General features: G+C 40.0%; 1 protein-coding gene and 1 long non-coding RNA gene across 5 annotated transcripts in view; one reads left to right on the forward strand and one right to left on the reverse strand.

Annotated features, from left to right (window-relative positions):
* The window catches only part of znf408 (zinc finger protein 408), a 27,798-nt gene extending 16,755 nt beyond the window's left edge, over nucleotides 1–11,043 (reverse strand). For 2 of the 3 annotated variants that reach the window (XM_047363961.1, XM_047363959.1), the window contains exons 1-6: nucleotides 10,903–11,043; nucleotides 9,122–9,407; nucleotides 5,519–5,577; nucleotides 4,344–4,525; nucleotides 335–993; nucleotides 1–63 (exon numbers count right to left, since the gene is read on the reverse strand). The exon at nucleotides 1–63 is cut by the window's left edge and continues 147 nt beyond it. In XM_047363961.1, coding sequence (XP_047219917.1) covers nucleotides 1–63; nucleotides 335–993; nucleotides 4,344–4,525; nucleotides 5,519–5,577; nucleotides 9,122–9,403 — 1,245 coding nt within the window. In that variant the 5' untranslated portion in view covers nucleotides 9,404–9,407; nucleotides 10,903–11,043. Of the gene's footprint in view, nucleotides 64–334; nucleotides 994–4,343; nucleotides 4,526–5,518; nucleotides 5,578–9,121; nucleotides 9,408–10,242; nucleotides 10,321–10,902 lie in introns of all 3 variants that reach the window. The other variant, XM_047363960.1, reaches the window with a different exon arrangement.
* Nucleotides 10,547–14,642, forward strand: LOC124867493. 2 transcript variants are annotated; one of them, XR_007038075.1, is made up of 3 exons: nucleotides 10,547–10,649; nucleotides 12,078–12,198; nucleotides 12,941–14,642. It is a non-coding gene; the product is annotated as an uncharacterized LOC124867493 (long non-coding RNA). The 2 variants fall into 2 exon arrangements; XR_007038076.1 differs by having other exon boundaries at nucleotides 10,617–10,649; nucleotides 12,075–12,198.
* The last annotated feature ends 619 nt before the right edge of the window (nucleotides 14,643–15,261 follow it).

Genomic DNA, 15,261 nt, shown 5'->3' on the forward strand with positions numbered 1-15,261 from the left:
CTTCAGGCCATAGGTCTTCTCACAGTGAGGACAGGAAAACGGACGCTCGCCTCGGTGACTCATCTAGAAACAAACTATCAATTATTTCAAAAAATGTTCTCCAACAGGTTGTAAACATTTCTACACAGCATTATTTTTGCTTTTGTCTCTCTGTCATTAGAAAGCACCATTTGGTGTCCATCCTTCTGATATTTATTCTAATGTTTGGATACGTTTCCTATTGTTGTACAGCAGCAGACTACATCTAATTTTTGTTTTGGACTAATAAAGTTTTTCTACATTCCATTTAAACCGGTAACAAAAAAGTGACTTTCAGCCCAACTCTATCCGTTACCTGATGCACTCTAAAACTTTCTGATGAGGTGTAGTTTTTCCCACAGTCCTGACAGCTAAAGGGTTTCTCATCAGTGTGGCTGAACTGATGTTTCCTCAAGTGACCGAGCTGGTAGAACCTTTTCCCACAGCTGGTGCACCGGTACCGTCTCTCTCGGATCTCTGGTTGCCACTCGGGGGCCTCCTTGGCAGGAGACGCTGCGCCGATCGACTTGGTTTCAGGAGGTGGTGTGGTGCAGGAAACAGTGGGAGCCTCAGCTAAGATCCTGCTCTGTCCCTCGGTCTGTTTGGAGGAGTCGCGTCGTGCAGGAGGGCGGACCGATCGGATGGACGTAGTGTGAACCTGCCGAGGTTTAGCTGCTAAACGGGAGCTGAAGCGAACAGCAGGAGGGACAGGGAGGTGCGATTCATCCACCATAGCAGCTGTGTCCGTTGACCTGTCCTGTTCTTCGTCACAGTCTGAGCTAGGCTCATGTCGGATGGTTTTCATTCTCCTCTTCCTCCTCTGTGTGGATGACCGGCTCTGTTTGATGACAGTCTGTCTGTGTTGTCCTTCCTCACTCTGCAGAGTTTTCCTCTTCTCTTCGACCTTCTCATTTTCCAGGTTTGTTTTGTTGGTAAGGTCAGTCTCTGCCTTCTTTAACAGCTTCACATTCCTACCTGTCCAACAAAAGAAGAAATAATGAGTCATTTACAATTCAAAGAAAGAAAATGTTTGCCAGTGTTTCTTTAAATATAGAAGTAGACCACAGATGTTGTTTTGTATCGTCTGTGAATCCAGACCAGAAGACTTTTTAACAGACTTTTGTTTTTTGAAACCATCACAGTATATCATTGTGATTTCCTGATTTATACATGACAGATCCGGCTGTATGTTCTGGCTCGCTGTCCTGCTGGAAGGTGATCCTCCACCCCAGTGTCCAGGCTTCTGCAGACTCTGACAGGTTTTCCCCCAGGACTGTCCTCCATCCAGCTTCCCATCAACCCCCAACAAGCTTCCCTGTCCCTGTCCCACAGGATAATGTTGCCACCACCATGTTTCACCCTGGGAATGTTGTGTCAGAGCGTGTAAATGTCTCAGGCAGGATGGCCGTGCCATCAGATGAGCCAACCCTCTGGGTGCCTATTGTGAAGCTGGCTTTGTTTTCCAAGGAGGCTCCACCTTTTGCAGCTACAGGCACGCTGTGTTTCCTTTGTTGTTTCCTTCTGTTTTATGCTAGAACATCAGTAAAGATGTAGAGGCGCTTACGTTCAGAAACTGAAGAGTGCATGCGAACCTGCAAAGGTCTTGTGTGCAGCAACACCCAAACAAAGTTGCTGTTTCAAGCAGCATAATTCTGTATGATTACAATTCTTTGGCATTTTTCCTGACATTTTGGAAGGAAGCTGAGCAACAGTGAGGCCAGTGAAACCAAAATGTGCTGCAGGTGTGTTTAGTAATGGGTCTAGAGCAAAATCCTCCACTCCATGATATTTTCCTTTGAGTTCTAATGAAAATAGTTTCTCCATGAAAACAATCTATTTATGCCACCTCTCCATCTTGTCCATCATGTCAGCAGCAGCTCCTCAAACAGAAAGTGTTCATTTTTATTTGTTTGCATTCGAATGTTCCCATACAGTGTTTATTATTGAGTTATTAAAAAGAATTGATGTCCCTATTATGCTTTAAAACACTTGAGTTTTAGTTGTTTGCAACAAAACCTTTGTATTTTCTTTTTTGTGACTTTCTTTTAGCTGCCCTTCCATTAAGGTCAGATTACAACAGAGTCTCTGGAAATCTGCAGCTCCTCCAGAGTTACCATGGTAACTCATGGCAACACTAATTTCCACTCAAGGACCCGCTTTACTATTTGGTGACTACTTAAGTCAACTGGTTGCACTTGTAATTTATTCAGGGTATTAAAGTTTATTGATTATTGCTTGTTTAATAATAGTCCATTAAATTATGAATTAAAAGGAAACAAATCATATGGAAAATGAGCCCTAATCCTATGTTTCATGCATTTAGGAACACTTATTTGTCACGTTTCTGTGCATTCAGAATACATTTCAACCCCCTCTTCAAATCAAACATTTATTTGGTCCCCTGATGAGTAACGTATGTAGATATATTAATAATTGTTTCTGTGCTGAAAGGATTTCTAATGTGTGAATTAAGTTTCATTGCTTTGTTTCATCACCTCATTAATATTTTTCCATCCACTGTTCGAATTTTCTTTTCTCTCTTCAAATCCATAACAGCAATGAAACCTCCCTGCAGCTATCCGCCGCCTATCTTATGATCTTTCATTTAGTATTTCTAATTGTTTTTTAATGCTCAATCTGTTTGAATCAACATGCTAAAAGAAGAGGCCATTTTAATAAAATACCCACAGTGTGTTGCTGCTGGGTTTTTCTGCACGTTGCTCCTCTTGATCTCCCATCAATCACAGCACATTAAAGGATTAGAGGAGCTGAAGAGCATCTAATTCTAACATGACAAATGCCCTGTAATGGTTCTGTTCTATTGCTTGAGTTTTCATTTAACTGATAATGAAATTATTATTATTATCAGACTATTATTTATCACCAGCTTTAATCTTCATTTCAAGTTTATTTCTGCTGGCTGGACATTTTTTGTTTTTGCAAAGGTCCCAGCTGAAACTAACAGATTTTAAATTGACGTCAGAATTTCTATCATTTAGGATCCAGCCAGAACCTCATGTTAGATATCTCTTTAACTCCTGTAACTGAGAGCCTGAGAGAACAGCTGAATTGAATGTTCTGGGGTCATAAAGGTGGTCCCCTCACAAAAAAAGGTTTTTATTTACAACCAGTCAACTTGGGCCTCTGGATTGATCAGTCTAACATCAGCTTTAAGATGAAAGTAATGTAACTATAGAACCGGGTCGAAAAATGATGAAAAGAGATTTAAACTTTGTTTCTTCAGTTCATAAAAACTGTGAACCAGAGATGTTCACGAGTCATTTTCCAAGTCAAGTCTCCAGTCTCTACGACACAAGTCTAGGTTGAGTCTGAGGTTGAGCCTCAAACCCGAGTCGCCAACTCTGCCGTGAAAATAGAAATCCTCAACAGCTGGGCTCAGCTTATTCGGATTTTATATCCGATCAGTTCCTGCGCTAAAGTTCTGATGACATTTTTAAATAACCCTACTCAGTTGCACACGAGTATGCTGTTTAATAACAGCACAGTTTTTATCTAATGCTGTACATTTGCTCTAACTGTACGGTCTCATAGTCCTACTTTCAGTTTTTACATTTATATTTACCTTTGTGTGAATCTGCATATTTCAAATTGTCTGACACTTTGCTGCTGGTACACCTGAATTTCCCCACTGCAGGACAATAAAGGATATTTCTATTCTATTCTATTGTCTTTGTGTTACCACCAACAAAGGTCTGACTCCAGCTTCAAACTCTGGTTCAGTCAGCAGCAGATCTTTGCTGTACCAGAAGAAATCAGTTTTTATTGGAAGCTGAAGGTGAACTCACGAAAACTAACAACCAATCAAAACATGCGAGCACCACATTCACCATTGCTATTTTAGTCTGAATTTCTAAACACAGTTTGAGACTGTTGGTTAGCAGTGTATATGGTTTTCTGAGTTTTGTGTTTGTTTCAGAAAAATCAGCCAGATAAATGTTGCTCTGAATGCAGATGTGTATGTCTAGAATGCATTAACATTGGGATTGCGGCTGGGGTGCGAAACCCCACTGTTTGCTGACCGCAGTTATCTAAAACAAATCTGGAATATTAATTTAATAAGAGAACTAAACAGATCTTACTTCATAGAGTTGAATGAAGTTCATCACTTTCTGAAGAAATGCTAAATCTGCCCCAATCAAGTTGGCAGGGGCAGAGCTGCGATGTGAAGAAATCACAAGAAAAACACTTGTTCATCATGACAGATGAGTCCATGACAAACTAAACGGATCTAAACGTTTGGCTGACTGACCTAAAAAAATCGGTGTTATCAATCAAGATTTCAGCTGAGAAATCATTGGACTCACCTGGGTGGTCTAATGTCTGACCTTTTCCCACAGAGTCATCATAGACCAGCAGCTCGGTTCCAGGATGGATGTTCTGACACACACGCAGACAGAGATCCACACACGTGTCCTCACACACCTCTCCACATGCACACTGCACCGCCACGTTCTGCTGGGCTTTGCATTCCGCCTGACAGGCAAAGCTGAGGGGAAACAAACAACTGTTCAGAGGAAGCTTGGATTGCATTAAAGCATCCGTGGAATGAAACCCAGTCGGAGGCTGCTGATAACATGGGAATAAAAGTCCATCTTATGAGTTGCGTAACTTGTATGAATATCAGGATAAATACTTATTTTGCCCGTTTGAGCGGCTGTGTCTCATCACAGGAAACTAATATGAGGGTTCATTATTTCTTTCAGTTTCACTCTGTGGGGAAGAAAAGTAGGAAACTAGTTTTTTATCAGGACACCTCAGAGTACACAGCCTGGAGCAGAAGACAATGTTGTCAACCAAACAGAGGAGCAGATGATATGCAGACTGCAACGGTGATAACACATCATACCCCAAAAAAAGAATCTGATGTACAATGCATAGAGTATGAAGTTACCAGAAGTACCAATACAATTAAAACCTTAAGTAAAACATGGCTAACATCTGTACAGCACTGTGCCAAAGTCTTAGGTTGTCACACCTTTTAGCTCAGATGATATTCTGGGTGAAATACTGGTAACTGAAACAAATCCAATAAAATCTGGAGGTGCTTTTTGGGAGGTGAACCCGTGAAAGCAGGTTGGCAGCATTCTCCATATGAGAGAAACCAAAGCGGAGATGGTTTAGGACAAGTGGAATGATGTATGGAGTCACACGTTAATATTTGTGGGGCATGAGACACTGAGGTTCAACATCTTGACCCTTGATGAACATGAAATCCAATTCTAAATTGTTTTTTCCATGAAGAAAAAGATCTGCTAATGTTACTAAAATGAATCATCTGCTCTGACTAGAATGGGGATTACTTTCACTTGAATCTTTAAGAAAACTAAACAAAACAGAATGCTTTGAAACAGAGGTTGGTGGACACTAAGAAGACCAGGCTGAACTTCTACAACTTTACCGCAGTCAGTGTGTGATGTTTTTCCTTCGGTGAAGGCTCTGAAGATGTTCTAATGCTGTAGGAATTACTGTGTAGACTTACCTGAACCATATGGCTCTTTGTACGGGAGCTTCTTGAGTTGCTGATCTCCCCATTAGTGCCTATAAACACAACAGATGGGTTTTTAGGACCTTCTTCTTTCACCTGCTCCAAAATTAGATCTGTTCTCTTAGAGAGATGCAGAAACTGTAGTCCATGCATTTGTTACTTCAGAGCTCAACTGTATTCCTTTACTATCAGGAAGACCAAAAAAATCTGATAAAAATCCAAAAACGTATTCAAGTCGCTGCACTGAGAGTTCTCATGAGAAATAAAAGATTAAACACTAAATCATTTGCTGTTATTTTCTATAGAAAGTACGACCCAGAGTGCTTACTTCTGTCTCTTAATGTCCTTTTGCTACATTAAATCTCAGGTATCTATTTTGCCCTAATGACTTTTCACACCTAGACTGACTATTCAGTATCAGGATAAATATAACTGGTAGTAATTACCATCCACAGTGGACTCAGACGGACAGCTTGTGCTTTGAAAGCACCTTTTTGAGCATCCTTGAAAACTATGACTGTTGCATCGTTTCATGTGAGCAGCACCTCACCAGTTCTCTTCGCACATTTTCTCAGCAGAACATTTGGTGAAAATTACAAGAACCAATTCATTATCTTCCCACGGAGTCAAAGCTTAATTGAGCAAGGAGACTCGCAGTGAGCGAGCTCCTTCTGGCTGCAAACAACACAAAACGTCATCAGACCGAGACACCATTACGAAGAACTTCAAGGTTGACACAAACCGATGCCTCAAAGTCAGTCAGACATGGAGGACTCTGGCTATTTAACAGCCACACAATATTTATGAAACCAGTATATTTGGTACAGAGAATTCACTGATCTTTATTTTTGTAATGTTCCTTCTAGTTCAGGTGCAAATGGCAACATGTTTTTCATAGGCAAGTGTGGCGTCTTAGTATAAAGGATTTACAGGTCCTTCTCAAAAAATTAGCATATTGTGATAAAGTTCATTATTTTCCATAATGTCATGATGAAAATTTAACATTCATATATTTTAGATTCATTGCACATTAACTGAAATATTTCAGGTCTTTTATTGTCTTAATACGGATGATTTTGGCATACAGCTCATGAAAACCCAAAATTCCTATCTCACAAAATTAGCATATCATTAAAAGGGTCTCTAAACGAGCTATGAACCTAATCATCTGAATCAACGAGTTAACTCTAAACACCTGCAAAAGATTCCTGAGGCCTTTAAAACTCCCAGCCTGGTTCATCACTCAAAACCCCAATCATGGGTAAGACTGCCGACCTGACTGCTGTCCAGAAGGCCACTATTGACACCCTCAAGCAAGAGGGTAAGACACAGAAAGAAATTTCTGAACGAATAGGCTGTTCCCAGAGTGCTGTATCAAGGCACCTCAGTGGGAAGTCTGTGGGAAGGAAAAAGTGTGGCAGAAAACGCTGCACAACAAGAAGAGGTGACCGGACCCTGAGGAAGATTGTGGAGAAGGGCCGATTCCAGACCTTGGGGGACCTGCGGAAGCAGTGGACTGAGTCTGGAGTAGAAACATCCAGAGCCACCGTGCACAGGCGTGTGCAGGAAATGGTCTACAGGTGCCACATTCCCCAGACCTGGGCTACAGAGAAGCAGCACTGGACTGTTGCTCAGTGGTCCAAAGTACTTTTTTCGGATGAAAGCAAATTCTGCATGTCATTCAGAAATCAAGGTGCCAGAGTCTGGAGGAAGACTGGGGAGAAGGAAATGCCAAAATGCCAGAAGTCCAGTGTCAAGTACCCACAGTCAGTGATGGTCTGGGGTGCCGTGTCAGCTGCTGGTGTTGGTCCACTGTGTTTTATCAAGGGCAGGGTCAATGCAGCTAGCTATCAGGAGATTTTGGAGCACTTCATGCTTCCATCTGCTGAAAAGCTTTATGGAGATGAAGATTTCATTTTTCAGCACGACCTGGCACCTGCTCACAGTGCCAAAACCACTGGTAAATGGTTTACTGACCATGGTATCACTGTGCTCAATTGGCCTGCCAACTCTCCTGACCTGAACCCCATAGAGAATCTGTGGGATATTGTGAAGAGAACGTTGAGAGACTCAAGACCCAACACTCTGGATGAGCTAAAGGCCGCTATCGAAGCATCCTGGGCCTCCATAAGACCTCAGCAGTGCCACAGGCTGATTGCCTCCATGCCACGCCGCATTGAAGCAGTCATTTCTGCCAAAGGATTCCCGACCAAGTATTGAGTGCATAACTGTACATGATTATTTGAAGGTTGACGTTTTTTGTATTAAAAACACTTTTCTTTTATTGGTCAGATGAAATATGCTAATTTTGTGAGATAGGAATTTTGGGTTTTCATGAGCTGTATGCCAAAATCATCCGTATTAAGACAATAAAAGACCTGAAATATTTCAGTTAGTGTGCAATGAATCTAAAATATATGAATGTTAAATTTTCATCATTACATTATGGAAAATAATGAACTTTATCACAATATGCTAATATTTTGAGAAGGACCTGTATGTTTAGGATGCAGAGATATCCTTGTTTTATATGCATTCATGAAAAGAGCTCCAAGCTGGCACTAAAACCAGAATGACGTCATGGTGATGCATCTTAACAAGTGTCAGCTGCAGATACACGGATTTTTGTTAAGATTTTAAAAACAGAGGCTGTTAAGTGCAGCTCCTGCACAGAGCCACTACTGACGTTACTGCCAATCTTATACGATCAGGATGAGTGAAAGTATTTGGATCAAGTAAAAAACAAACATAGACCTACATTTAACAAACACCTAATGCAGCCCAGGTCTGAGGTCTGGATTGCCCTAGCTGTGCACCCACCTGTACACCATCCATTGGTCCCCAACTGTTCCCCTCAGATAAAAAGGAAATTGGTTGGGGGTTTCAGGAACAACCCAGAAACAACCAAAGCTCAAGCCTTCCATGAACTGGAAGATACTGCAGCACCAGTGAAAGTGTCCAGACTGAAGCCAGTTTAGCTTAAACATGGATGAATGTCCTGCTCCAAAACTAGGAAACTGTACCACATGGAAAAGTTTGGATGAAACAGGCTTACAATAAGCTGCTGGAAATGCACCAATCTCAACTATATGAAAAAGTGTATGGACTATGCTTAAGTAGTTCTGAGAAACCAACCAATTTTAAATAAAGCTAATCAATTCTGGCAGGAAGTGGTGACATCTCCAGTCAGGATGATGCCAGAAGCTTGTTGATGGCTGCAGAATTGCACGTGTTTGAGGTGCAACTTGTTCAAGGACATTTAACCCAATATTTGATCCTGGTATTTAATATTTGAGCCAGTATGTATCTTTTTGAACCTGTTTTTATTAGAGGAAATCCTAAATAAACATAAATCTTGATTTATATAACATTCCCCCTGTATGTTGAAGAATCTCGGCCTGCTGGAAAAAGAAATGTTCAAACAAATCAATAAATCATCTCTCTATGTGCAGCAAGTGTTTTTTAAATCTAAATCCAAATTATTTTTTAAAAGACGTTTCTTTTTTTTCTCCTGTCCCTCCTGTTGCACTCAGGCAGCTAAAGTGAAGGCACATGAACATAAGAAACCACCGTTTGAATTTCTATCTGGAACTTCACCTTCTCATCCTCAGAGTTGCTGACACGAACTGTTCTTGATTGGTCGTTTTCAGTGGGTTTGATGCCTCCGCTGGGAATTCCTGGGTCTGAAAGCCGCTTGGCAACCCACTGTGTGTCGCCCTCCCTCCCCAGCAGGATCCCGGCCTCCAGCGGGCGGCCGACCCACCAAAGTCCCACGCTGCCTTCACAGAGCAGCGAAGGGCCCAGAGCGAAGCCACAGGGAAGCACAGAGGAGAGGAAGGAGGTGAGATGAGTCTGGAGGGAAGGATGAAGACAGGCCATTCATCTGGAGAGGAAAATAAAAATCGTGATCATAATCATGCTTGGAGACGTTAATTATTATCTAAACTTAACATGCATGTGTTGACAGCCCAAAATGGTTCTACACAGGAGGGGAATTCAAACTAAGAGCCTGTCCTGTCGGCACATGATAAAAGCCAGTGCAGAGAAGATCACCAGCTACTGGGATTTCAACAGCTTTGAAGCTGAGCTCCTCAGTAATAGCAAAGGCAATGGGCATGAAATTCCTATTCAAGCTTTCCTTCAGAATGGAGATACAACGTCACAATGAGAAGACTTGGAGTGCCCGGATTATTCTTATCAAGGCAGATAACATGGATCTTCTGAACTTGTGGACCACGTCCATAAGCTTGAAGACCAGGTAAACATTTATTGGGCAGTGCATAAAATTACCAGTAAGAGCACATTTGAAAATGCTTTTCTCTGCAGGTTTCACTAGGATAAACTTACATCTTTTTAAGCACATTGCTAGTTAGATTTCAGACCAACATAAATAAAAAAGCATAATTAATTAACAAATTAAATTTAACTAAAAACTTTAATAAAACTTTGTCAACTTATTCTGGTTATTTTTAACTGTGGCATGTAGCTCCAGTGCTTTTCCACCCTGGCTTCCTAACCGCTATGCCTTGCCTCAGTACAACGGGAGCTCACTGATGACACGCTTTAGTGAACCACTTTCAAGACAAACTCTTTTAAATGTATACTGGTGGTAAATATCTTAACACAAAAATATTACCTTTAACTGCCAAAATATATGATGAGAGCAGAAACTGGATTATTGTAAAAAAAAAAAAAATACTGATAAAAATAATATAAACCTTAAGTGCCGCTTGATAAATTGACTCCAACATTTCATTGGTTACTCTGCACAGCGTGTCATCTCCAGACAAATTATACTGATAACAGAAAACAGAGGTGAAAGGTCAACTGATAAAATAAATGCACGAGGTTCCACAGCATGCAACCATAAAATAATTACATACATTTTTTTTCAATAAAATATACATTTCTAGTAAAAACATAGTTAATTGATTATAAGATAATTAAGATAAGATATAAGATTTATTCATTCATAGAATTATGACACATTTGGACCTCCATAGTGTTACAAGTAGCAGTCTTAAAACAGAATACAACATTAGTCATCATTAAAATTCTGTAAATTATGATTAGCTCATAACGCAGAGAAACTCACAGCTGGCCAACAGAAATGAACATAACCGGGGTAAGCAGAAAACTAAACATAATTCCAATATATTTAAATTTTATTTTATTTTGAAGGTTTTTATTGTTTATAACATTTATAAAGTTCATTCTCTTAATGTCTTATCGTCCTACGAGCAGCCAAAGTTAGTAAATGTTGGTGTTTATTGAAATAAACATGACCATATGTTAGCATCGGTTAGCTAACCGACGCTCCTGTTCGTGACCGAAAAACAGTTTTAGCAAATCAGTTGGAGAAAAAAGTTTGTACATACACTAGATGTGTTCGGTGTCTTGAATTGATCGTTTTGTGTTTTGAAAACAGCATTTACTTCGCTAAAACTAACTCTGGGAAAGCTATCGTTATCCAGCATAGAAAAACAGATCAGCGGAAGTCCGGTCGGAAACTTGGGCTATTTATTTGGTTCCGACTAACGGTTTGACAAATGAGACGTCATTGAAGTTGATTAAAATTCTACGGATGGTCAGTTAACGCCCTAAAATATAGATGTACGAAATTAAATTCATTTAATTTAATTCTGGTTTAAAAAAATATCACCCATATAATAGTTGTTAAAAGGCTATTGGGTTTGTATAGCATACCATAAAACTGATAATGTTCTGAATTATAATAATTAATGTTCTAAAATATAAATATTTCTAATAGCACAGTGAAAATACAAGAACATACTGGAAAAAATGTTTTGTAAATTATATACAATTTCCGAAACAAAAACGTGTAACTTGTGTTACACAAATCAGAACCTTTAGGCCTCCTCTGATTCACAGCTGCATTTTATTGGTCAAATTATTAAAATGGAATTTAACTTCTCTGCTTTAGAAGCCAACAGAAAACAGCAACAGATGCAACAAAGTCGCCATCTAGAGGCAATTTTTATAAATGGATTCCTGTTTGCCATCTCTTGTCTGCAAAGTGATAATATTCAGTAAATTAGCAAATAAAATCGTAGTTTACGGGACCAAAATTTGGAGCTTTGTAACTTGAATAAGATAAACCTTTAAAAAAAAACTTGTGTATCTCCTTAGTATTCATGTAGTTGGACTGAACCTTTTATTGTGCTTTTCTAGTCACACTGAACACTCAAAGTGCTGCTTCATCCAGTTGAACAAAGCTGCACACATTGATACACTGATGTGCAGATCAGTAGGGGTTTAGTGCCTTGCCCAGGGGCACATCAATATGTGGCTCTAGAAAGCTGGAATCAAACCTACAAGTTAAGAATCAGATTTATTTGCCAAGACTGTGTGAACAAACAAGGAATTTGACTTCGATTTCAAGAGCGCACAGCAAACAGAGATTATACAAAGTTTAGGAGAAATAAAATAAAGACAAAGGAACAGTATGTACAGCCATTTCTAAAATATTAAGAAAAGAAAAACAAGGGGTATTTTATGCTAGTGCAAATACACTCATTTTGTTTCCCAGCAGAGTATCTGACTGCTCAGACTGGAAGATGTTCATGGTGTCTATCAGAGAGACATCCTGGGGGAAGAAACTGTCTCTGTGGCGGCTGGTATTAGCAGACAACACTCTGCAGCGCCACCTGAAGGTAACAGTCTAAACAGTTTGTTACCAGGGCGTGTGGGGTCTGCAGAGATGTTAGCTGCCCTTTACCTGATGCCAAACCTGGATAAGTCTTGGAAGGAGTGAAGATAAGCCCTGATGATTCTCTCTGCATTATTCTTCCCATTGATCCAGTTTTTTTACTTTTAATTATTGACGTTGTTTCACATTGACAGTTAATCTCTTGTATATCAGAAAGGAAAAATACATTTTTGTACCATTTGAATATTCATTTACTTTTAAACTCAAATTTGAATTAATTTTATTTGATTGTTTTTATCTTAGTCATTTTGTTTTCACTTTTTTGAACAATCTCAGTGTCTGATTAACCTTTAACAGTGATAAATTAAAGTGGTTGTTTTTCTGTGATCTAATTCGTCTCTCAAACATCTTCTATTTAAAGCAGTTCTAGACCAAACTTACCAGTGGGGCCAGGGTATGGCCAGTGTTTTTTAATGGAGCACAGAACAAAAGTTTGCCATTTGTCCTTTTTTCTAGACATAGCACTGAATAATAATCTGCACTACTCAAAGTACAGATTAATATTCTGTTATCCCTCTATGCCAAAAAGTCTGTTCTGCTGGTGATGCTGGATCTTACATCAGCTTTTGATAGTGTGGACCACCCGGTTCTCATCACTCATCTGGCCCAGCAGGTTGGCCTTCAGGGAACAGTGCTTGAGTGGTTTAAGTCCTATTTAATAACCAGAACATTCTCTGTTATGACAGGTGGCCTGGTATCCTCTGGTGTGCCACAGGGATCCATTCTGGGGCCTGTGCTCTTCTTAGATGACCTGCGAATCTGTCTGTCAAACATCAAGCAACGGCTCTCTCAAAACGTTCTCCACCCAAGTAAAACATGCCCTCCCTCCCCACTTCAATCAGGTGGTAAAAAATCTAGTCTGCTGTCTAAAGTAAAGCCATTCAAGGAGAAGGCCATCCATGCCATTGTTAGTTCTAGACTTGATTACTGTAATGCTTTGTATGTCGGTATCAATCAGTCCTCCATTTCCCATTTACAACTTGTACAAAATCCTGCTGCTCGCTGACTGACTAACTCACATAAACATGAACATATGTGCCTTGCTCTAGGTGTAAGAAATGGAGGGACCGGTCATTTCCAGTGGCTGGCCCCGCACCCTGGAATAGTCTTCCTGCCATTTCTGACCTGGTTTTATTCAAAGCTAATTTTAATTATTTAAAAAGGCTTTTGACATTTGATGTTTAGTGTTTTGAATTTTCGTTTTGTATTTCTAGATTTTACTTGACCTTGGCCAATGCTAGGCATTGTTAGAATCAATCAATCAAACTATATTTATATAGCACCTTTTTTTGTTTTATTGTGTTCTTTATGTATGTTTCATTTTGTGAAGGACATTGGCCAATGCTAGGCATTGTTAGAAGGTGCTATATAAATATAGTTTGATTGATTGATTGAAATGAATGAAACAAGAAAACAGGGCAATATGTCATCATTTCATCTATTAAGGGAACCAAAGAGCCACTTGCGGCTCTGCAGGTGTAGGTTGCAGACCCCTGATCTAGCAGATGACAGCTGTGATCCTATCTCAATAAGGTTGAGGCTAAGACTGCATCACCTTAATGTTTAATTCATTGTTAAAGTAGAACTGTAAAGGTAAAAAATGAAAATGGTCCAAGGGAACAATAGGTTAAGGTTTCTGTCCCAGTGCATATCATCATAAGAAATTGATTTAGTATTATGTCTTCAGGGGCATTGGTCCCTGTTGGCCCCTGTCTAGAACCGCCCATGGCTCCATGCACCAGTTTGGTTCAAGTTTCAGCTGTCGGACAGATGTCTTCACATTCAAATCTACATTACTGTGGTAGACAGAGGGGCACATGTTCGAAGGACTCGTGGCTGCAACCCAGCCCACATCACCATCTCTCCACCACTGTGGCTGACAGTAGGTACAAACTTTAACATGCTAGCTGAGCCCTTTAGATTCTGGGTTCTGTGTAATTTCTCTTTCTGATCATTGCACACTCTTACCTTGGGGTGACTTTGCTGGGACGTCCTTCCGGAAAGATTGGCAGCTGTCTTAAATGGTCAAATCCAACTGTGGAAACCATTCTTGACGATGGACTTCAGGTAGCTGTGAATATGGCCTCATAACTACCTCTAAGATTGATGGGCAGCCACAGTTGCCTCTCTGAGGTCATTGTTGATGTCTTTCTGTCTTTGTGTTGTGTTAACTCACACCTGTATGCTGCAGACCAGCACACTCCAAAAACTTCTGCTTTCATAGAGGTGCTCACAGTATCAGCAGATTTGATAAAAGGCGTCTGACTTTTACAGAGAAGAGGCTTCCTCATTCCAGCTTTCCAAATAAGCCATACTCGTTCAGTCTTTTCCTAACTGTTATGTTATGATTTGGGGTTGTTTGGTTTTTGGTTTTTTCTTTAAATGTTATTTCACAGTTGAAGTTTTGAATCATGTTTCTGTTTAATTTTCTGGTCATGTTTTAGTCTTGTTCATGTTTTGTCAAGTTTGGTTTTTGGATCTGGTCAGGCTTTAGTTTCATGTTGTTCTAGTTTCTGTTTGTTTGTATTCAAGAGTCTGTTTTGCTCCAGCCGCGTTTTGTTCTGTCTGTCAATTATCTTTATTCGGTTCACCTGCTCTAAGCTAATCTGTCTCCTTGCTCCAACTGGTTCACACTCCAAAAATACACACCTGTTCAGTTACACATCACGGAAACATTTTCAAATCATGCTCATGTCTTGTTTTTTCTCGATCACGTCATGCCTGTCTTGCTTGCCTCATCTGCCTGTTTTGATCCTGCCTCATCTGGAGTGAGTTTTTGTTAATAAAATCCTTTTCACTTACCATTATGCTGCCTGCTTGTCTGCATTCTGGGTTCCTCCGTTGCTCAAATCCTGACACGTTATGGCATTTAGTATTTAACATATGGAAGCAAAAACAGTAAACTTTGTTTCCAAGTGCATAATATACTTAAATAAAGAAATGATTGATCCAGAAACTCCAGGGCTGACCTGGTGCCGTCAGAGGGAGGAGTGAATTAGATCCTATA

The sequence above is a fragment of the Girardinichthys multiradiatus genome, chromosome 4 (genome assembly GCF_021462225.1).
Source record: "Girardinichthys multiradiatus isolate DD_20200921_A chromosome 4, DD_fGirMul_XY1, whole genome shotgun sequence".
Classification (NCBI taxonomy): domain Eukaryota; kingdom Metazoa; phylum Chordata; class Actinopteri; order Cyprinodontiformes; family Goodeidae; genus Girardinichthys; species Girardinichthys multiradiatus.